Here is a 21,910-nt window from a genome sequence, read left to right on the forward strand (position 1 = left end):
GTTGTCTACAGAATCAACATTATTAATCGACAACTACACTAACTTATAAGCATATACAATCTTTCTTAGGCTCCTTTGCATATACTAGTTTCTTCTTTCTAAGTTCTTTGTGTTGTAATATGTACTCTGTTGGGGTTTAATAAAGTGAGATTGTGGGGAACTCCTGTTGGAATATCAAGACAGTAAGATGTGCATGCCAAAGACAGTAGGCACAATACAAATTGGACCATGTATCAAATGTTGGATATCAAGAGAGTAACATACGCCTAGCCTATTTGACTTAACCCATAATCCCTGGAAAAAATCGCAAAGTCCCAATGACCCATTCATACAAGGTAAGAGGAGGGATAAAAGTTTAGTCCCACATTACTAGTTTAGAGAGATTTGTACTTCCTTATAACCGGGGGTTGTTCTAGTTGTTGTTTGAGCATGTGAGAAGAGGTCTCCTGCACGCACGCTCATCCTCCCCCCAGCCGCCCGCTTCTCCTCACGCTGTCGTGGGTTGCGGGAATGAGCCAAGAATTCTTTTTATCACACATAACTAGAATCTAAACGGCTGAACACATGCTGAAACACTTTGTTTTAGTGGAAGTGGAAAATTAATACGGCCGATGCCTAGTCACTTCACCCCTTGAATTTTTGTTTCTCCTTCAGTCCATGCATGTTCGCCTCTCTCTGTATGTGCCTATGAAAGAGGTCGCTCCTCGCCAAAGAAACACACACAACACAAACATCATAGCCTCCTGCTGGTTCTAGAACCTTGCATTGTCGGTCAAGGCCTTCTCCATATCGACTTGCCACGTGCACCGTGAGTCAGGACAGTATGCCTCAAAAACTCTGTTTATCTTCATCAGGGATACCGACAATTACTTCCCCGATGAGGACTTCTTCCCGGACATGCGCAGCGTCTACAATGACATGGGAGACAACACTGCCAATGTGAATGGTTCCTCTTCTGCACTATATGTGTTCATGTCTCTTCTCTTTGAGTTGTTGCTGCAACTCTTTGTTTTTTAGATTTTGTTTTAGATGCCATGACTAGTTCAGTTCTTCTATATCTAATCATGTTTTATCTACTCCCTGCCTTGGTCAAATCATGCGAGAAATGCATATATTTCCAACGCATCCATGGGGAAATGTCCAATAAACGAATTTTTGAAGCATCATTATCTCCTTTTATGTTCTGTACTAAAATTGCAAATGTACTCGACTCGACTGGATTGTAAGTAGCTAGGGGGTTATACTCCTACTTAACAGGTCATCATAACCTAGGTTTTGATGTCGTGTGTCCAATTATGCTGAAATATTCTTTTAGTGGAGGGACTTTCTCATCGCTCGCGAGAATATGTGCTGATTTTGCTCCTCATGTGTCATTCAAAACAAACATTTTTTCGTGTGAGGGGCCTTCATATCAATAGTGCGACTAATGTGATAACGTCATAAATTTTCAAGTTCAGCTGCCCCCGAATTTTTAGTGATGTTTTGTGAACGTGTTGATATAAAGGCAATCAAATAAATTTATTACTTTTGTGTACTTAAGCACACAAACATACAATACTGATCATGTTACTCTTTTTTTTTTTGCAAACCACTCGTATCCTAGCAGGTTTTGCGTTTCCAGTTGGCACCACTTTTTTTTTCGAGGTGGTTGGCACCACTTTTGAGCCTGCTCTCAGCCACGTTATTGTTTTCTTTGCAATTACCACGTTCTATCCAGGGGTAGCTACCAACATAATGTTTGATTTTTCTTTAGTGACACAACGATCCATAGGGTCCTACATGAATTGTTAAATAATTGCAGGCCCACGTTCAAGACGATGACATAATCAATAGCAACTGTGTCAATTAGGTTAGGTGATAAATAGTGACTAATAATATTTTGTGCGGGTCCATCTGACAAAATAAACTTTAACCGTATCAAATAAGTTAGGTGACTAATACTATTTTATTAAATCCTAGCCATAATATTTAGATCCAACTACCAAGATAATTTGAATGATGTGAATTTACCACAAATGAGTTTTGCGATAAACACGCAAACCTTTTTTCGGTATGTACCGGTATAGCATGGGCACCACCATAAAAGATCCAGTAATACCGGTACTACAAGAAAAATGGTAAAACTATGGCACGTTTCCAGCCAAGACAGATATGACAAAATCGGCCTTCTAAAATGTGAATATGCATGACTACTCCAACAGGAATCTAAATCAAAGTTACTATTTCAACGTCACACAGTATATAATACTATCATCCAAATTATGATAATTAAACAAATAATGAATAGCCCTGAAGGCAACAAATGATTCAAATCACTTAAATAAAATTGAATATGGTAGTGGGAGTCTATCTAAAAAAACAATAAGAACATCTGAAGCAAAGTTTACGACTCCTGTTTTTTAATGTTAGCACATCTCAGTAAAAATTTGGACATGGCTACCAACATTATGATACTCAAAGGGAAGGCTCAAAACCGACTCATCGAAACTCTCATGGATGGACTCATCTCAGGTGTTTGCAATTCCTATATTACATACAACATGCCTTGCAATTCATATGTTAAAAAACAAAATGATTTGCAATTCCTATGTCTAAAATTGACAAATCAACTCAAATGTACAAATGTGTATTATACCGACCACCTGACGGACTGGAGACGGAATCGGGCATGGAGGGATTTGCTGGCTGAATTGGCGGGGAAACGAGGAGCATGTCCGCAAATCTTTCGCTCCGTCCTCAAATTAGAGGAACGGTGCCAGGCTCTGATTTTGCCAAGTGGTAAGCTTAAGTTGGGTTGCATCATATCATGCGTCTCAATATTGCTGTAATAAAATTATCTGTGTGCTTGTGGAGCAACCAGTGACCGTATAGGTTAGGTAGGCTCGGGCGGAATTGGATCCTTTTCCTTCATTATATGACTCGGCTAACATACATAGCTTGCGTTGTATGGAGTAGAGGAAAAAATGAATTAAGCGATTTATAGAGCTCACTCATATGCAAAGACAAATCTATGATTATAAGTTTCGCTAATGAATCTTTCTGAAAATAGTAAATGAATATTGTCCCAATGGAAAAAAGGCTTAAAATGACATTATGCGATTAACCAACATATCAATTTGAGTTAGTGAAGTGCCTCCTTCCTTAATACACCAGTATGCTTTGTTCTTGATATCGCTTGCTCTTCGCCTCATCTCTTCACCTTCTTCTTGGCCCAACAATTTTCTAACACCGCTCTCGATCTTCCCCCTCTCCAACTTACCCACCAACTCAAACCCTATCTTCCACACCTCTTGTACATACCTAGCATTTATCATCTGATCAGCAAAATGGGGTCTGCAGATCATCGGAACACCCTCGCATATGCTCTCCAATGTCGAGTTCCAGCCGTTATGAGTCCAAAAGCCCCCAACTGCGTGGTGCCCAAGAACCTCTTGCTGTGGAGCCCAGCTCACCACCATTCCCCTGCCACGTGTCAATTCCTGGAAGCCATCAGGCAGACCTACCTTCTCTGAACATTGAACCAGGTTGGGCCTGATCACCCATAGAAACGGCATGCCGCTGTTTGCCAATCCCCATGCAGTCTCCACTAGCTCTTCCTCATTCATGGATGCCAAGCTCCCAAAGCTCACGTAAAGAACGGACGCAGCCTCCTGCTTGTCCAACCAATCCAAACAAGTTCGATCCTGAGCCAGCAGGCTACTTTGGGCACCTCCAGATATCTTGTGAAGCGGCCCGATCGCGTACACTTGGACGCCCGCGCCGTCGGCGATCTTTCGGAGGCTGGCATCTTCTAGGTCGCTGAAGGTGTTGATGATGAGACCAGAAGAATTCTTCGCTGATTCTACAATGCGTTGTAGGCAAGTGGACATCGTCTCATGTGGAGTGGTGGCTGAGAACACCATGTCACGCAGCCGGAGTGGTTGGTGATCATCCAATGGCATGTCCAGCTGGGATTCATCTGGAATTTGACAAGAGAGTGTTATCATCCAGTGGGCGAGCCATGTGAGGATTAAGAACCTTAAATATGAGTAGAATGAAAAGACTAGTAGTGGAATGCGTGTGAGCTTCCACGCGACCACGCAGCGCTTGGAACTTGATGATATCTTAATATTTTATTACACTTAAAACAAGGGGAAGTGACTATGCTTGAATCAATATACTCCCTCCGTCCACAAATATAGTGGACGTGCGGGATTTTCAAGGTAAATTAGTAAAAAGAGAAAAAAATTGCATTGGGAAGATGCAACCAACATCTCTCTCCTCTTTAAATATTTCAACTCCAATAGGCTAAGTGCATGTACTACTATATTATTTCCATGCGATGAGAGAGAAATAACTTTTGCTAATTTAAAGTGCATTGAGAATATAGAAGTACACTCTTTTATGGACAAAGTTTGAGGCTAGATGTCCACTTATTTGAGGACGGAGGGAGTATGTGTTTGTTTTACTATGTTTGTCTCAGTTTAGAAGTGCATAGAAAGTGTTTGATTGAAAGTGGAGTAGAAACTAGGATTTATGAAGTTAAAAATAGTGGTCTGGCTTACTGACTAGGAACAGCAAAATATTAGATGACTAAAATTGCTCTTCTTCTAAATGATAGGGAAACTTTTGATCCTCTAAAATTTAGGCTTTCGGCTAGAGATGCTCTAAAAGATCGACTACTAGTGGAATGTGTGAACACAAGAAGCTTATAAAATAACAAGTGCCTTTGGTAGGGGCTGATGATATTTTATTACAGTTAAAACAAGGGGAAGTTACTATGTCAATTGTCGATCAAACAAAAGATTTCTCTGTGCCTGGGCTGCTGCTTTAGAAGTAACTGAATTTGGCAATAAACCTTTAGGGCATGTGCAATGGCGAGCGCTAGTGCTGACACTTAAACAAAGAAAAACGAGAAAATTAATCCTAGCGCCTCGCCAAGAGTCCACGAACTCCAACGGCAGGCTCCAATCTCAGGCGCTTTTTTCTCTAACAACTTGCGTCCGATTTTAGTGCCACAGGCGTGTTTTTAAGGAAGCGTCCGGCGTATCATTTTGCGTCGATACGTCTAATTAAGCGTCCTACTAACCAGGATTGCAAGAAACAACTGCCGATCGGATGGGATTGAATTCCTGGCGTCGATAAATAAGCGCCTGCGTTGTACTTGCCCTTATACGTGGAATTGAGCATTCTCCAAAAGGAAAAAAAGGAAAAAAGATTAATGAAACATGTGAGACAATTCCAAGTTTCCAACCATAGAAAACAGTACTCTTCTACTGGAGTAGTTGTCGGTTGTCTCTATGCAGACAGTGGTGTACAGTGTACTGGTGTCAACAGTTAGGAGTACCTTGTGGAGGGAGGACGCCTTTGTCGCAGAGCGCCGGAAAGGCCATGTACGCCACGAGGCAGGCAGCGCCGCCTGTTCGCAGCACCAGCGTGGGCACGCCCAGCCGCTCAGCGACCAACTGCATCCCCCGGAAGTTCGAGTCGACCACCAGGCACGCCGGCGGTCTCTCTTCCTCCTCCAGCACCTCGCGGAGGATGTCCTCGAACGGCGCCTGCAGACGCTCGTTGATGCGCTGCAGCGCCCCGGCGAAGTCGGCGTCACTTCCGGTGGGAAAGAGGTCACCGGACGGCACGCCCGTGCCGACGGGGACAAGGCGGTAGCTCGCGTGGTCCGGGGCGTTGAAAGGGAGGTGAAAGACGGTGATGTCAAAGCCCCGGGAGTGCAGCACGTCGGCGAGCTGCATCATCGGGTTGATGTGGCCCTGGAACGGCAGAGGGAACATCAAAACGCGCCGGCAGGCGCCGCCGGGGATCGCCGCAGTCTCCTTGCCTGCACTCGCCATGGATGCTAGCTAGTACTGTACTCACCGGGAATTGATGATGGAGATATCGATCAATATGTTGTTTTTGTATGCAGAATGAGAGAAAGAAAACGTGAGCATTAATTGGTTTGGCTCTAAAAAAATATTTTTTAATAAAGGATGATTAATGAGCGCATTATTGAATCGGGTGGAGAGGCGGGTGTGGATGGATAGATATGCGAGGCCTTCACGAGGATTCGAATGCGTGGTTAGTTTTGGGAATGCGTTTTTTTAGAAAAGGTTAGAGCGTCCCGACAAAAACTCACTACCAGAAAAGCATTTTTTTTTTTGAGAGGGAAGAGAAGGTTCTCAAAATTTTATCTGCCTCGTCTCGAGCAGTTCCCTAAGCTTCACTTAAGCCTGCCGTTGGAGAGGGCGCCGGCTGTTAATCAAACTCCAAACCCAAATTTACCCGTAACCATTAGATTTAGGATTACCCATGCCCAAAATAAGTGAGTATTAGGCTAGTCATAGTCAAGAGTAACACACATGACTATCTTTACTAGTGGTTGGGGCGCCCCATGGGGCGCCTCCTCACCGGTGCTGGGCGGATCAATCACACTCCTATTTAATATTTAGTGATGTAATGTTGCTTTATACATGGAAAAAGCTATTAATGTGCATGTTAATCAAGTTATGATCTGATCGGCTTGCACACAAAACTCAATAATCTATTGAGAGCCTGAAGCTCTTTATATAGACCAACATTCTTACATGAAAGAACATCTGATGGAAAGGTGGATCAAACCTGAACAAAGCGTCACACAAACTTACATGTTTACATAGACAAAAGATGCATACATGAAGAAAATTTAGGAGCAACCTGAACATAGAACTAAGCTATGCTTGCTAATTATCACCTCAGTACCAGAATGATACTAACATATACTACAGAATGATACTAACATATGACAGCCTCATGATCGCCTTCTCGGGGGAAGAGATCGATGCGGTTCTGGCCAGCATGAAGGTGGATACCGCTCCGGGGCCAGATGGTTTCCCGGTGGCCTTTTTCAAACGCTTCTGGCATCTGGTGAAACCCTTCATCATGGACATCGCTAATGGCTTCGCTCTGGGGAGAGTTGACATTGCGAGGCTCAACTTTGGGATCCTTACGCTGATCCCTAAAGTCTCTGGGGCGGAGAATATCAAACAGTTTCGGCCGATTGCTTTGATTAATGTTATCTTCAAATTTGTCGCTAAGGCTTATGCTACCAGACTCTCTCCGATTGCCCATAGGACTATTAGTCGGGCACAATCTGCGTTTATCAAGGGTCGTCATATCCACGAGGGGGTCCTCTCCCTCCACGAGATCGTCCACGACACCAAGGCCAGGAAACTTAGGGGAGTTTTCCTGAAGTTGGACTTTGAGAAAGCCTATGATCGGGTGAACTGGCCCTTCCTCCGTGAGGTTCTTCTGGGCAAGGGCTTTGAGCCCGCGTGGGTCCATAGGGCCTTGAGTTTGGTCTCGGGGGGCCAAACTGCTATTTCCATCAATGGAGATATTGGGAATTACTTCTGCAATGGGCGCGGGGTGCGTCAGGGTGATCCCCTCTCCCCCATCCTCTTCGACTACGTCGTCGAGGCTCTGGCCTCTATCTTGGACAAGGCTAGAGGGGCGGGTCACATTGCGGGATTGATTCCCCATTTGATCCCTGGGGGGGTCTCTCATTTGCAGTATGCAGATGATACTATCATCATGTTCCAACCTGACGATTTGGCGGTGGCCAATCTTAAGTATATTCTCCTTTGCTTTGAGAGTATGTCAGGCCTCCGGATCAACTTCCACAAGAGCGAGGTCATGGTGATGGGTTTGGCGCCGGGGGAAGGCCAGCGGATAGCTCATATGCTTAACTGCAAGTTGGGCTCCTTTCCGTTTACCTATTTGGGGCTTCCGATTAAGGACCGAGCCCTTTCTGCGGCGGATTGGGGTCCGTTGACGGCTAAGGTGGGCAAGCGTACCGACCCCTGGATGGGGAAACTGATGTCCTCGGCTGCGCGCTTGACACTCACTAACGCCTGTCTTTCGTCCATTCCGCTTCATGCTATGGCGATCTATCTCCTCAGCGACGGGACACATGGGTTGCTAGACCACCACCGGGCCCGCTTCTATTGGGAAGCCAACAGTGCTAAACGCAAGTACCACTGGGTTAGGTGGTCGGCGATGTGCACGCCCAAGAGCCTTGGGGGGCTGGGCATCACTGACTCGCGCCTCATGAATGCCTGTCTTTTGGTCAAATGGATCTGGAGGATCTACTCTGGGGAACAAGGTCTTTGGGCGGATATCCTCAGGAGCAAGTACCTTAGGGATAAGGATCTCATGCTGGACGATCATCGCCCGGGTTCCCAGTTCTGGAACTCCATTCAGAAACTTAAGCACTTGTTTCGCTTGGGAGCGAAGCATAGGGTGTTTGATGGCAAGACGACGAGTTTCTGGCGAGATTGGTGGCAGGGGTCGGGACCCCTATGCGACCGATTCCCTACGCTCTTCGCCGTTGCCACGGACCAAGATATCTCGGTTGCCGCTGCCCGCATCGGTACCTCTTGGCGCCTCCCGCTCCGCCGTGAGCTTGGGCAGGGAGACCGGGTGGCCCTTGCCAATCTCCTTCGGGAGGTTCGGGTGCCATCTCCCTCCCCCCTTCCAGATCAGGTTACGTGGGCCCTAGAACCTTCGGGGAGGTTCTCGGTGCGCTCTTTGTACCTTAGACTTTGCCAGGGGACCCCCTCGAAGTTCTTTAGCGACCTCTGGAAACTCTCGATCCCCTTAAAGGTCCGGATTTTTCTTTGGCAACTTGCTAGGAAACGACTCCCTTCTAATGAGAACATCCGGAGGCGTAGGGGGCCGTCCCTGGGTCTTTGTGCCTTATGTGGGGAAGTTGAAGATAACAATCACATCTTTTTCGACTGTCCCCTCGCTCGGTTCATGTGGAGTGCAGTTCGGGAACTGCTCGGCCACACTTGGAACCCGTCTTGTTTCGCGGATATCTTTAGGCTCCTCCACGCTCAACGGGGTCAATCAAAGCGGGTCCTTGGGATGGCGTGCGCTGCCCTGCTGTGGACGCTTTGGAATCTTAGGAACAAATTCTCGATTGACGGGGTTTTTCCCCGCCAACCTGCTGATGCCCTCTACAAAATGTCTATGTACTTGCAGGTGTGGAAGCTAGTGGCTAGGAAGAAGGACCGCGAAGCTGTGGAGTGGGCGGTCACCCGGATCCGCACTCTCCATTCGACCATCAGAGACCGCGACAGCTAGACCCTTCTCTGGTGGCTCTGTATCTCCGGCGTCAGGCTTCGGTGGTGTTGGGGCACCCCCGACCTTGTGTGTGTGTGTTTGTGCTTCAGTTTGGGGCGGTCTTGCCCGGTTGGTGTTTGTATGATGTATGACTCTGTTGTTGTGGGCTGTGTACTCTGCCGTTGGGGCTTTATTAATTTAAAGCCGGGCTCTGCTCGAGCCTTCCGTCTAAAAAAAACATATACTACAGAGCATTATACCTTGCCATTGATATATATTTCAAGGCACTACATATTGCATAGGCTTTAATATATATACTATCATCCTTCGCCCTATGCTTCACCAGACCAGCCTAGAATCCAAGCCAAACAACAATTCCATTGGGTAGGATACCTACAATAGAAACCAGAGGAATCTTCTGACCAAGATTGAAATCTGTATATTCCAGTAAATATAGATGCATGTTCTTCAGCAATGAAAAAATATGCATGTGCATCCAGTTGGGTATCTAAACTCTTCTCCGTTAAATTTTTAACAAAGAACAACACAAATGGTAGCTAAAATTTTAATAGATCTGGAAAAAAAATGAAGATAGAAAGAGGACAGTTACCTGTGACCAAAGGCAATACTCATTATCTGTAGAAAGAGGATACACCAGCTGCCCATAAATCATATGCGGAGCAAAAAAAAAATTCCAGTGTAATGAATACAAGAAATTTGCAATCATATAAGGAGAATACAAATTTCTCTCATTTTCGCAGAATCAAGAGATAAGCATACTACCGCATTATCAAAGGGCACAAAACCAAGTAGTACTCCATAATTGATGATCAGAGCGGTCACAGTTCAACCCTGCTAGGTTGCAGAACATAGTAGCAGTAAGTTAATCATCGTATTGTGCTAGAGAAGAAAAAAAGAACAACACAGCAATCAAGTTTCCAAAAGAATAAAATTGTGAGTATTATTGAACTACCTACATGGCCATCGAGGCTGATTATTCAGGTGGCCACAGCCTAGAAACTGTGAACGAAAAAACATAATTTTAGGTGGTAATTTAGAGTACCCTGAGATAGTAAGTAATCAGTACTAACTAATAAAACATATTCTGGGAATGAATTGATATGCCGTTTCTAAAAAAAGTAAATGACTAAACGACTTATCATTGTAAGCGTAAGAAATTTTCTTACAATATGATATATTTCACTTTGTAAATGAGTTATCTTTCCTAAGTGTAAATAATCAGTACTAACCCGGTGCTACATCAATTGTTTCTTCTAGCACTCTTAATAATTTGCGATAATATATGGATTTGGTCACATCAGTAAGCAGATACTGACATGATAACAGTCCAATTGTTTGTAGCCACAACTATTTGGAGAAGAAACGCCATGTACCCAAGTAATCTAAAAAATTAGCTGAACCAACATAGATGCATGAGCCAAGAAAGTTTAGCCAAGCTTAGCCCTAAACAAAGGCATTGAGTAAAAGGTGTCGTGCCATTTTCTCTCATTGGACACTAAGCTAGAAGTCAAAGTACTAAACTGACAAACAATCTTTTCCTTTGAATATGGCTAGAAAGGGTTAAAGCTGCCGTTTGAAAATATTTTGCTTGCAAAAGCTGAGAGAGTGGATAAATCCTCCCACATATGTGTTTATGCAGCTAGCTCAACTTACACGATTGGGAAACAAAGTTCAGCTTTCTTTCTCCATAGTATACAGTTTATGAGAAGACGACAGCCTCATGATAAAGCAACCTATGTAGCAAACCTTTTCAGCTGGTCCTCGTCGTCGTTCATCCGTATCAGTCCCAGTCCCATCAACAGCTGAATGGTTTCCAAATATCAGAGTCATACCTGGGTAAGGATGCAAGTCAGTTAACAAAGAGAAAATATAGAAGCAACGGAATCACCCTGGACCATGCATCCTAATAAGTTTTAAGAACATAATAAGAAGCAGAGAAGGGAAGTCATACTTTCATTCGTCAAATATTCCTACAGACCCACCATAAAATGTAGTTCTTCTCTTTGTTTCTGAACCCTGAAACAAAACCAGATAAACAAAGCAAGATCAAAATGCATTTACCCAATACAGGGAGAGACAGGAGAGTTGCTCAAACGTTCTTGCCTCTGCTGCTCCGCCTCCCTCGTCTCCAGCCTTTCGTGCATGCAACTCCGACCCCCATGCTTCCTCCTGAGGCTTAGTCTGCCACGTAACAAGAGGAGAATAGAGAAGGTACCCTCCTGTTCCTTCTCCTCCGGTGCTCCTCACCCCTAGCCGGCCATTGCCAGCCGCCGGGCTCCTCCCCTCGCACCGCCAGCGACCGCTTCGCTTACTCCATCCCGTGACACCCAGATCTGTATGCACGGCCGCTGGCGCAGTCCCACCTCCTCCATCGGACCATCTTCGCCAAGCATGAGGGGAAAAAGGTGTGGTGCAGCAGTGGCGCAAAGGGCGGCCGGGCTCGGAAGAGGAACTCGCACCTACTGTGGCCAACCGGCAACCGAGCACCTTGAAGGGCCGAGATCCATGGTATGGCACTGCGGGGAGCTACGAGGAGGGAGAGGTGGAGCGGCTGAAGCTCCTAAACGGCGGAGCGCGCGAGCGAGGGCATCGGCGGCGAGCGGGGAAAGGGTGGGGGGCAGCGAGCGGGGAAAGGGTGGGAGCAGAGAGCGAGGCAATCGCAGGGTGGACGCTAGGGTTTCGTTCGGGTGTTGTTGTCTCGAGTTGTGAGAAACGGACAGCCGAGATGGTCGCGGAGCTCGCCCTTCGATCGAACGGCTCGGGAAGGAAGCGCGCCATGGGGCTACCGTGGAGCGCCCTGGCATAGGCCAAGGGTACACGCACTTGCTTGTTCTCTATATGGTACTACCTTCATCCAGAAGCTTAAGACTTATATCTCTACCTAATAATAAAGCAAAAAGGGTTTCCGTCGTCCGTCAGAATTTGCCCCTATTTTGCGTGAAAATTACAGGGATTGCCACCGCTTATGAAAACGGTTCGCTACCTCTTTGAGCATTAAAAAAGCACACAGGGACGCCCATTGAGCCCACCATCCACCAAGTCAGAGCAAACCGCCGCCGGTGCCCTCCCATCGCGGTCCCTGCAACCTCCGCCTCTCTGCGTCCCGGCGGTGTCCCCTCCGGTGCCTCGCGGCCCCGACCAGAATCGGCAGCGGAAGAGCGGCGTGGGGAGAGGCCGGAGCTCTTCCTGACCAAAATCTAAATCTGGAGCGACCTGAAGCACCGGGGCAGCGTCCCTGCCGGCGTGGAAGGAGATCGGCGAGGGAGGCGGAGGACCGGCGCCTCACTTCCCCGACCAAAATCGGCAGCGGGAGAGCAGCGCTGAGAGAGGCCGGAACTTTCCCTGAACAAAATCGGAAGCAGGAGCGACCTGTCGGCGAGCTGCAGCACAGGGGCGGCGTCCCTGCCTGCGTGGAGGAGATCATGGAGGGGGGCGGAGGACTGGGAATAGCTGCGCGTTGCCGCCGTAGTCTCCTATTTAGCGATGTTTATCCTGACACCTGGTTCATCTTCGTGCCCCCTTTCTCTGTTCTTGGTTACATGGCTAACTTTTTTTTGTGATCTCACGGATTAAGGCGCTGACTAATTGGACGATGACTAATTGGATAAGAGGATAAGGCGCTGACTAATTGGACGATGCTAACTTTTTTGTGATCTCACGGATTAAGGCTCTCGCGTGTCAGCTGAATTAAGATTAGAATGGTAATGTGTAAGTTGTGGTTTGATCTCCACACCGTATCCTCCCGAGTGAATACCACCACACACCTCCAAGGTTATTTGGCTCACGAGGGAATCTCCAACGGGTGACCGCGGTGACCGGAAATGCGACTGTTACCCGCTCCAGCGGGGCGACGTCCGTAGCGATGCAAACGCGGTCTAAATATGCGTCAGGTTTGCGTATCTGGCGGACGTCTCTCGCTTTTCCACTAGAACCGCCTGGCAGCGAGATTGTCTATTATAACTTAAAATCAGATAGTATATATATATATATGATTGTAATTCGTTATTTCCGTAGCAACGCACGGGTAGTTTGCTATCTATACCTAATAATAAAGGAGCTAAGGTTTCTGCCAAAATTTTCGTCCAACTTTTATTTGGACTGTTTTGCCCTCCCACCAATTTACATTTTACAGAAAATGCCACCGGGAAGTGAAAACGGTTTAAAAGAAGAAACGTGCTGTGCACCTGTCTTTCTCGTCACCGAACTGGGCCCTTCTCGTCACCGAACTAAGCCCACAAAGAAAGTCACCGACGGCCGGCCCGATCGTTCGCAGAAGCGCTTGCACGCAAGCATCAATCCAATTCATCCAAAAAATCGCTAGACATTCTGTGTTAAATAGTCCCACATTGCTCCCTCACAATGATTTCCACCAGTTTATATACGTTTGAATTTGTGTGGAATATCAGCAAGGTGAATCAAAAGTAGCAACATTGGTTGGTCTGAAATCCGCTGCCTAAAAGCTGCACGGTGTTGTAATCTGAAAGGAGAACTGAAAGATGACGTTGGTTCCTCTTCTAAAAGGACGATGTGAGGATATGCATGGTGATTGGAAAAGATCTGCCGCCCAGGCTATAAAAAAAAATACCCGGCTAGAGAGAATTTGGATGAGGACCTCGAGGAGGACGGCGGAGCGCGGTTCTGGCGGGGGTAGACTGCGTCGGCCAATAGAGCATCGGCGGCGCGGCTGGCTTGGAGCAAGGTGAGGCGCGGCGCGAGAAGTGCCCTGGACGTCGGCAGGTGGCGTCTGCCGGAGGCGGAGAGGCGGCGGCGGAAGGGAAGCGCGTGCGGGGGTGCTGGTTGGGTTCGTGTGTGGAGAAAGAGGATGATGAAGGGATAGGGTTGGGCCGCTTCTGCCGCTGGCCTGGGGATTGCTAATTTGGTACGGTTTGGCTGATTTCTTCCTAAATTCCTTTTTAATTTATTTTCAGAAAAATATAAATAAAAAGGGCTTGTGGGGGTCTACTCCTGGGATGACCGATTTTGCATAAATTGTTGCACGACCCGACGCAACACACATATATCTTTTTAGTTGAAATTACAATAATGCCACCGCTTAAGCAAAAATGCTAGCTTTGTTTTCGCTCGGTTATCTAACGAGAACAAAACAGATCGCTTTGTTTGGCGCGAGCCACGCGACGAGTGGTTGCCGCTGGTCGACGGGTCATGCAGAAGAGGTGCGGCAGAACACGTGCGGCATGAACACCAGGCAACAGCTACAAAGCTAGAAATTTTTTGTCATTGGTGTCAGCCATCTATATTAACTAGGTGGCATTACACATAGTTAGGAATTTTTTCTGATTTTTTAGGAGGGTTAACAAAATATCATTGGTGTTAGTTGACGCCATTGATTACATGCTAGCTCTACCCCTGCCGGGCGAGCTTCTAGGATGTGCCATGAGAAGCATTGCCAACATGTTATTGGAGCGCGGGCCGACACAGCCCCAAACCTACCCTCCCCTAAGCTCTAGGCCCTCTCGAGGACGAGTCCTATCTGCCTACATCGACCACCTTGAAGCAACTCTTCATATATGTATTTTTAGGCAGTGGAGCACCATGAAATTGTTGAAGACTTGTGGGCATGAATGCAGCGGCCGAAGAACAGGGAGACAAGACAACGCCGAGAAGTAGGATGATTACATGTTCGATCCAGTGACCCAATATCGGTGGAAGACTACCACCGACGCCAACGCCGATGTTGGAGAAAGATCGATGAAGTGTGTAAATAGGAGAGCAGGTGTCGGCCAATCAGCGCAACAACGCGAATTACACTGGAGGAAATTAGTGTCTAATTACTCCTCAACCGTCCATGTTGCAGGTATCAACGCAACAAGGCGTTAAAGAGTACCAAACCTCTTTTTTTTGCAAGGGGAGAGCACCAAACCCAAACCCACGAGGAATACTCTCCTCGCATTGTCGATGTTCATTTGTTCTGATTTGGTTAATTTAACAAGATTTAATTTATTTTAGCATCTTTTTATATATTTAACGAGTGATTTGTTGCATGATGATTTTATAACGATACAACCAAAATTGAAGCATTTCCTCCGTCTTCAAATAAGTGGACGTTTAGCCTCAAACTTTATCCATAAAAGAGTGTACTTCTATCTTTCTAATGCACTTTAATGTAGAAAAGCTATTTCTCTCTCATCGTACAGAATCAAACCCAATAATATTCAACATATGTTATCTTCATTTTGTTCATTCACTTAGCTCATTGGAGGTAAAAATATTAAAGAGAAGATAGATATTTTGCGTCTTCCCAATGCAATTTTCCCTCACTTGATAATGTGTATTGAAAAACCCGCACGTACACACTTCTTTTTGGACAGATGGATGCTTTAGACCCGTCGCAACGCACGGGCACTTCTGCTAGTTATTTTATAAAGTCAAACTATGTTAAGTTTGACGAATATTTTACCAAAAATCGTTAAGATGCAAAATATAAAATCAATACCATTAGATAGATAATAAAATATATTTTCATATGGTATTTCTAAAATATGATATTTGTTGATGGATTCTTCTAAAATTTTGGTCAAATTTTACTTTAAATATAAGCCTTAAGCTTTGGGATGGAGGTGGTATCATGCAAAGTCATATTTATTATATTGCAGAATCATCTTTTCTTAGACGTGTGATGTTATTATAACATAGCTAGTTACCACATCACTTTTTATTTATTTATTATCATGCGATGTCACCAAAATATGTTGACTTATATGATATTACTACCTATGTTACCCCCACTATGAGTAATCTTAGTGCATCATTATGAAACAAGCTAAGCTAAGTTAGTTTTCGGGATCAAGCGTGCTAGATTGCTAACTAGGGGGGTTGAAGTTTTTTTTGAACAAGGGGGGTTGAAGTTCAAATCCTGCTAGCAGTAACTATTGTTACTTTCTTTCTATGATTTTTTTCTATTCTAATTGATGCCTACGATATAAATATTTGACTATTCATTTTACTAACATTGAATATTTAAAAAGTTTCATTTATAATCACACTATACCTTCTATTCGAAATAGATTTCTAATTCAAATCGTAAACATGTCAAAAATGTTATCTGTGATATCTTAACTTCTCGTATCAAATTAAATAATTAATTGCCGCGCAAAAAAATGCTACATTTTAAATTTATACAGATTTAGGTAAATTTGACATAACCATATTACATTCCTCTTGTGGGGATAGTTCTTATAATAGGTTTATCTATATACATATACTTCTTGAGATACCTTTACATGCATCAAAACCATTTGAATAAGGTAAATTTGATGGGGCTCCATTTTAAGATAATATTATCTTAAAAATCTGATGTAGGCCTTTTTTAGGACTAATGGCCTGGTCTGGTTTTTAAACCATAAATTTCCTTTTAAAACTACTTTTAAGATAATTTTATCACGAGTTTAAAATCTATGGGTGTTGAGAGTAGTTTTTTTTAGCTTGAACGTCCATTTAAGGCATATATATGTTATACTTGTTTATTAGTTATATTTTTACAGTGAGATAGGGCCTCATTTTATAGTTTCAGATAATGGTCCGAATTTCGTCGGCCTGGCACTGAGTTCATATCACTAGTATGTGAGCTAGATTGAAGAGAATCCAACGTGTTGTTTGCTGGCAGCGCCGGCGTCCCCAATCGAACCCCCTCGTACAGGGCGTGGGTTGGGTTCCCCAGTGATTTTATTAGAACTAGTGAAGGTGGATTTTTATTGTGATTGTTGGTGTAAGCAGTTTCTCCCACTAGAGCTACCAAATCGTGCCACGGATCAAATCAATTGACAATTAATCATATTGGAATTATATCAGAAAACCTCTTTTGATCCCGGGCTCATATGAGCCCTTTTTTTGGTGACACAAAAAAAGGTTTCAAAAACTTTTCAAAAAATTCCGAAAAAAAATATGCAAGTACCTGAACATGGAACACACCACCGTGTCGAATTTCGCACCGAAACGATATCGTATACGCTCTGTAGAAAATGGACAAATTTCATGTCAGATCTGAGATCTGAAAATTTGAATTTCTGACAGAAAATTTGTCCATTTTCTACAGAGCGCATACGATATCGTTTCGGTGCGAAATTCGACACGGTGGTGTGTTTCATGTTCAGGTACTTGCATATTTTTTTTCAGAATTTTTTGAAAAGTTTTTGAAACATTTTTTGTGTCACCAAAAAAAAGGGCTCATATGAGCCCGGGATCAGATTCACCTCTTCCGAATTATATAAACATGAGAGGACACATATTTCTCCTTTGTTTATGGACAGCTATTGGTGCAGGTGCAGTGTTAGCACAAACTGAGTGCTAGGGTGACGTTGCCGTCGAAACAGATAGCGTGATATGCACTGGACTTGCATGAGTAAACTCCATGATCGATTTGTTCGGTACAATGGGCGGATGAGAGAGCTACTTGTATTCCAAGCCATGCTAACCAACTAAACGTAGTACTAATTAATTAAGCTGGCACCTTACCCCTAGCTAGCTCACCTAATGCAGGCTGCCATCTTCGGATTGTTTCTTGCTTGTCCATAGCAACTTCATTATTATTGTTTTGAAATGGGTACATACAAACTTCATTAGGCATGATGTGCTGGAAACTGGATAATCCATGATAACATTCCAGTGAGTACATGTCATAGGGAAGTTTGTGAAAGGGAACACTTTGAAATGTAGTGTCATGAGCACTGTTAATCTGTCGTATTCTGCTTATGTAAGCTTCCTAGACAGGTTTTTGGGATGTATAGTAATGTATGTTTTGTTTTTTAGTTAGATGATGTTTTTTTTCTTCTTGCGGGGGTTTTAATTCGCTGGTCTTAGATTTTAATCATGGTTATGCTTCAACAAGCATGCAATCTAGAAGAGGAATCATTCTGCGAGAGTGGGCTTACAGACAAATAATTCAGTGATTGATATGCCAACAGATCGAACTCCTGTTCTCAGAACCTAACCAATAAAGAGTCTTGATTTGAAATGTGCACAGGACGTATGCAATATAGTGTCAGCGCGTTTGTGATGTAAAAACATGTTTTAAAAATTGAAACACAAAATAAATGCAAAGGTGGTCTCAAACATGTGCCCTGGACATGAGTTTCGTGACGAAAAAACCTTTTATTTTGCCTCGGCAAAAAAGTGAAAATTTGCAGGGCTATATAGCAGTATATATGTGACGTATTTTGTCTTTTTTAGATTCTGAAATAAAAAAGTAGTTTCTCCGCGAAAACTTTCTACGCACACATGGAACATACATACGTACCCCGTTATTTTTATTTCAGAATTTTTTAACATTTGAAAAGTACATTTCCCACCTGGGTTCGCGTGCACCCAGGTTTAACTAGGACTTTTCCCCGCAGTTTTCGTTATCAAGTGATTAGGTGAACCTCAAATCCAAGCTTCCCGTGATGCATCACTAGGAGCCATTATTACCCCGGTGAAAAGGCGCACACCCATCGCAACCACCTTAGACTAGTTACAATGGGAATATCATAGGTAGTATCATGCATTTCATGCATGCACAATGCTGATGTGGCACTGCAATTAAGGATGAGAGAGAGGGTACTAGTACGTAGTATCATAGGTAGATACTGTATCATAGCACATATTACTAGAAAAATTAATGTTAAGTAAATCTTGTACATATATTTGCATTGAGATTCTACAAAATAATTAATATATGAATACTATGATTCTAGTATATGATACCATGCATTGTGGAGATAGTAACATGTAGTAGTATCATACGCATGATACTTCTATATGATACTATGCATTGTGACTAGTCTTAAAAAAACTAATCCTATGTCTATGTAATTGTCAGCCACACACAAGACAAAGAACTGATAATATTCTGCGTTGGAAGGTGCACGAAAATCATATGCATGCCACTATAAAAAAAAATCATATGCATGCTGGTTGCTTCCCATGAAATCCCTCTCTGACCCTGACGATGACCCCTTGAAATTTTGGGTGTCTTCATGAAAACCTCAGTGTCACTAGACAAGACGCCTGTCAGGCTAATTAATCACGACAAATGCTACCGGATGACTCATCGGTGCAGAAACAAGCAAGATCGATGAGCTTATAAGTAGGCATGCGGCACGCATCAGATATTCAGGTTTCAGTTACATCAAGCTGACAAGTTGGCTACGCGTACTGTAGCTCGTCCGACAAATCTCGCCAAACCCTTTCGAGGCACGTTCGGGGAGGGAAGTTGACCGGCGAAGTGTCGGTACAAACGAGCAGGCTGCCGTTGTTGCGTACAGCTTGCGGCAGCCTGGATTTGTCAAACGGAATTGAGAAGTTGAGAGGATGGTGATACGCTTGGGGACGGATGAACGACAGGTCATGTAAAAGGAATCATGGAAATCAAGCATGCCCCCTCCTCTCGCTGCCTGCTTGGTTCCTTACTTTTGCTCTTTTCAATGGAGGACAAGGAGAGAGATCACATAGGTCGGATAAGATGCTGATCAGGAACAGTTTGTGATGGAATAATCTAGCCGCCGTGTTTGTCCAGGGGGAATCTGGAAACAGCAAATTGATTAAATCATCTGTTCGTTTGGCTCTGGATTGTGCGTGCAGCATGTGTGCATGACCATGCATGTACCTATCCATTCTTGAATTTTGGTGATCACCTGTTTCAACAGAACAAGAACGACGTGGTCACTCCCTACCTGGGCTAGCTAGTGCGATCCTTGATCGATCAATCAGTTCCTGATTGAAAAGGCTGCCGTAATTAATTAGTACGCTTTTCTGATCGATGACACGTCGGCTTGGAGATCGCGGTCATGGAACGTAAGTGCGTCCCCCTTGACTTAAGTGGCACGCTAAGGCCTTGTTTGGCCGGCCGGATTTAAAGTGGATTTCCGTGTATTTTCCCAGTGTAAACTAATACTCCCCAAAACACTTCAGTAACCGTTTGGCAGCCTGGTTTTAGTTGGGCTGAAACCCAGCAAACCCCAGAAATCACGTCGGGTAGAGGTGAATTGGGGCGAATCGGAAACGCTTGGGTTACCTCGCGTTTTTTACTCGTCTCAAATCGGCACGGATCTGTGTACGTTTTCTCAGCCTTTTCTCTTCCTCTCTGTCTTGCGCGATTTATTCCTTCCTTCCAAACAGATAAATCAATGGAGAGTATTAAGGGAAAGGGGATTATGGTGTAACAAAGTGTTTTGGGTGACAGGAGTGTTTTCACCAAATCCACTTGAAAATATACTCTCAAATACTCACTGATACCCTCTTACCAAACGAGGCCTAAGTGTGATTTGATCGTCGTCTAGGATTAGGAGATCGTACGGGGGAACGATTTTCAACTAAAGGATCAACCGTTAAGGGAATCGATTGGAGAGGTTGAAAAATCCCAACTCCAACGTGTGATATACCCACCGGATTACTGTGTTAATCAATGAGAAACTACCAACACTGTCAAATGTATGAACTGTACATATCATGGATGATCTTGTTCGAGATAGATGCAGAGAAAGCAGCAAAACAAACCAAAAAATAGAAAATTATAAGCAGCTAACGTGAGAATTTTAGTCTCGTGGAGCGATCGCCCGCCTTGCACGGTTGGGCGTGATGACGTTCCAAAATCATTGCATCGACATGGATCTCGGATAAAAAACACATGCATATGTGGTGTTGCCACGTGTTTCAGCTAGTTATTATTTCATTAGTTCATAGGAAGATCTAAAAAAACAAACCAGCAGGAGCTCTGCAATTTCATTAACTAGTGGAACATAAGTTGCAAGAAAATAGACCCAGGCGGAGAGACATGCATGAAAGGAACAATCAGAAGTTCATGATAAATCAGAAACACATGTCAATTCATCTTGGTGCCCAGTACTTCTAAGCTGGTCTCCATAATTAAGGAGGCGAAAATCATTGACAATTTTCTGGCCACCATATATGTTGACCTAAAGGTCCCATGGACCGAAGGGGACTGGAGTATCTGGTTTCTATTAATACCAGAATTCTCGGTGTTTTACCATCTAAGTTCACTCAAACCAATTTTAAATTTCAAATTTTTAAACTGCAACGTAAACGAAAGTGCTTCGCTACAGAAATTGTTCCCAGTATATTGTGTGGCCCAGTGGCTAGCACGCTCTGTGTGGCAAACTTGTCGCGGTTCAAATAACCGTTCATACATCTTATAATAATGTGAGGTTGTGATTATTCGATATTTCGATACCATGACCTTGCCTGTCTCAACTGACTTGCCATCACGCCATGGCTTAACACTGTCATTGATGTAGCATATGGACCCTATTTAACCCCATCTTGTTGGAAATTCAAAATGTTGCGCTTTTTTTTGGCCGGTAGCCACCTTTCTCAGAGGGGAATGAAATTTTCGGTTTCCGCGGTATATATTATATATACCACGGCCAAGAATAAAAACCTTGGTGACACGTACTAACAACTCGGCCACTGAAGCAAAATGTAGGCCAAATTATGTGTAGGTTCATTTAACCAGTGAAGAGTATTTAGGATTGAAGGCATTACCAGGCAATGCCGAACAGCTCCTGTCGTTTGGCTTCTGTCCGTCTGTAACTGGCGTGAGAAGCCCTTTTGAAGCTGTACACAGTAGGGTTTCATAGTGTGTATACATCTTATATATTTTTCAAATGTACAAAAGTAAATTAAAAAGAGGTCGGCAAAAGAGCAAGAGTCTGACTATTTTTCAGTCAACTGAAAACTAGATGTTATCAAATTTCAGTTGCAACTCATAACTAGCACGAATCACGATGCAAATCAAATGGTGCAATATTTAAATTATTTCTCTTCTAGAGAACTAACAAATCCCAAAGAACAAACTTAT

At 44.1% G+C, this 21,910-nt stretch overlaps 1 protein-coding gene and 1 long non-coding RNA gene across 5 annotated transcripts; both read right to left on the minus strand.

Moving 5' to 3' along the window:
• Positions 1-3,011: 3,011 nt before the first annotated feature.
• Positions 3,012-6,117, minus strand: LOC127327390 (UDP-glycosyltransferase 76B1). The gene is made up of 2 exons (XM_051354158.2): positions 5,327-6,117; positions 3,012-3,958 (listed from the first exon to the last, which is right to left on the minus strand). Exons 1-2 carry the CDS (start codon positions 5,826-5,828, stop codon positions 3,081-3,083), a joined length of 1,380 nt encoding a protein of 459 aa, XP_051210118.1. The 5' UTR covers positions 5,829-6,117; the 3' UTR covers positions 3,012-3,080.
• Positions 6,118-8,982: 2,865 nt separating this feature from the next.
• LOC139835019 (uncharacterized) lies at positions 8,983-13,967 on the minus strand. Of its 4 annotated transcripts, none has more exons than XR_011750708.1 (5): positions 11,203-13,967; positions 11,051-11,115; positions 9,862-10,931; positions 9,689-9,736; positions 8,983-9,471 (listed from the first exon to the last, which is right to left on the minus strand). It is a non-coding gene; the product is annotated as an uncharacterized lncRNA (long non-coding RNA). The 4 variants fall into 4 exon arrangements; XR_011750709.1 differs by having other exon boundaries at positions 9,284-9,471; positions 9,689-10,098; positions 10,846-10,931; XR_011750710.1 differs by having other exon boundaries at positions 9,284-9,471; positions 9,689-9,930; positions 10,052-10,931.
• Positions 13,968-21,910: the final 7,943 nt, after the last annotated feature.

Source organism: Lolium perenne, chromosome 1 (assembly GCF_019359855.2).
Source record: "Lolium perenne isolate Kyuss_39 chromosome 1, Kyuss_2.0, whole genome shotgun sequence".
NCBI lineage: Eukaryota > Viridiplantae > Streptophyta > Magnoliopsida > Poales > Poaceae > Lolium > Lolium perenne.

Bases quoted from the DNA above. Each gene is read 5' to 3' on its own strand.
- LOC127327390 (XM_051354158.2), bottom strand. From the start codon at position 5,828: ATGGCGAGTGCAGGCAAGGAGACTGCGGCGATCCCCGGCGGCGCCTGC. The intron at 3,959-5,326 runs GTACTCCTAACT...GTCAAATTCCAG, and splicing joins AGGCGTCCTCCCTCCACAAG to ATGAATCCCAGCTGGACATG.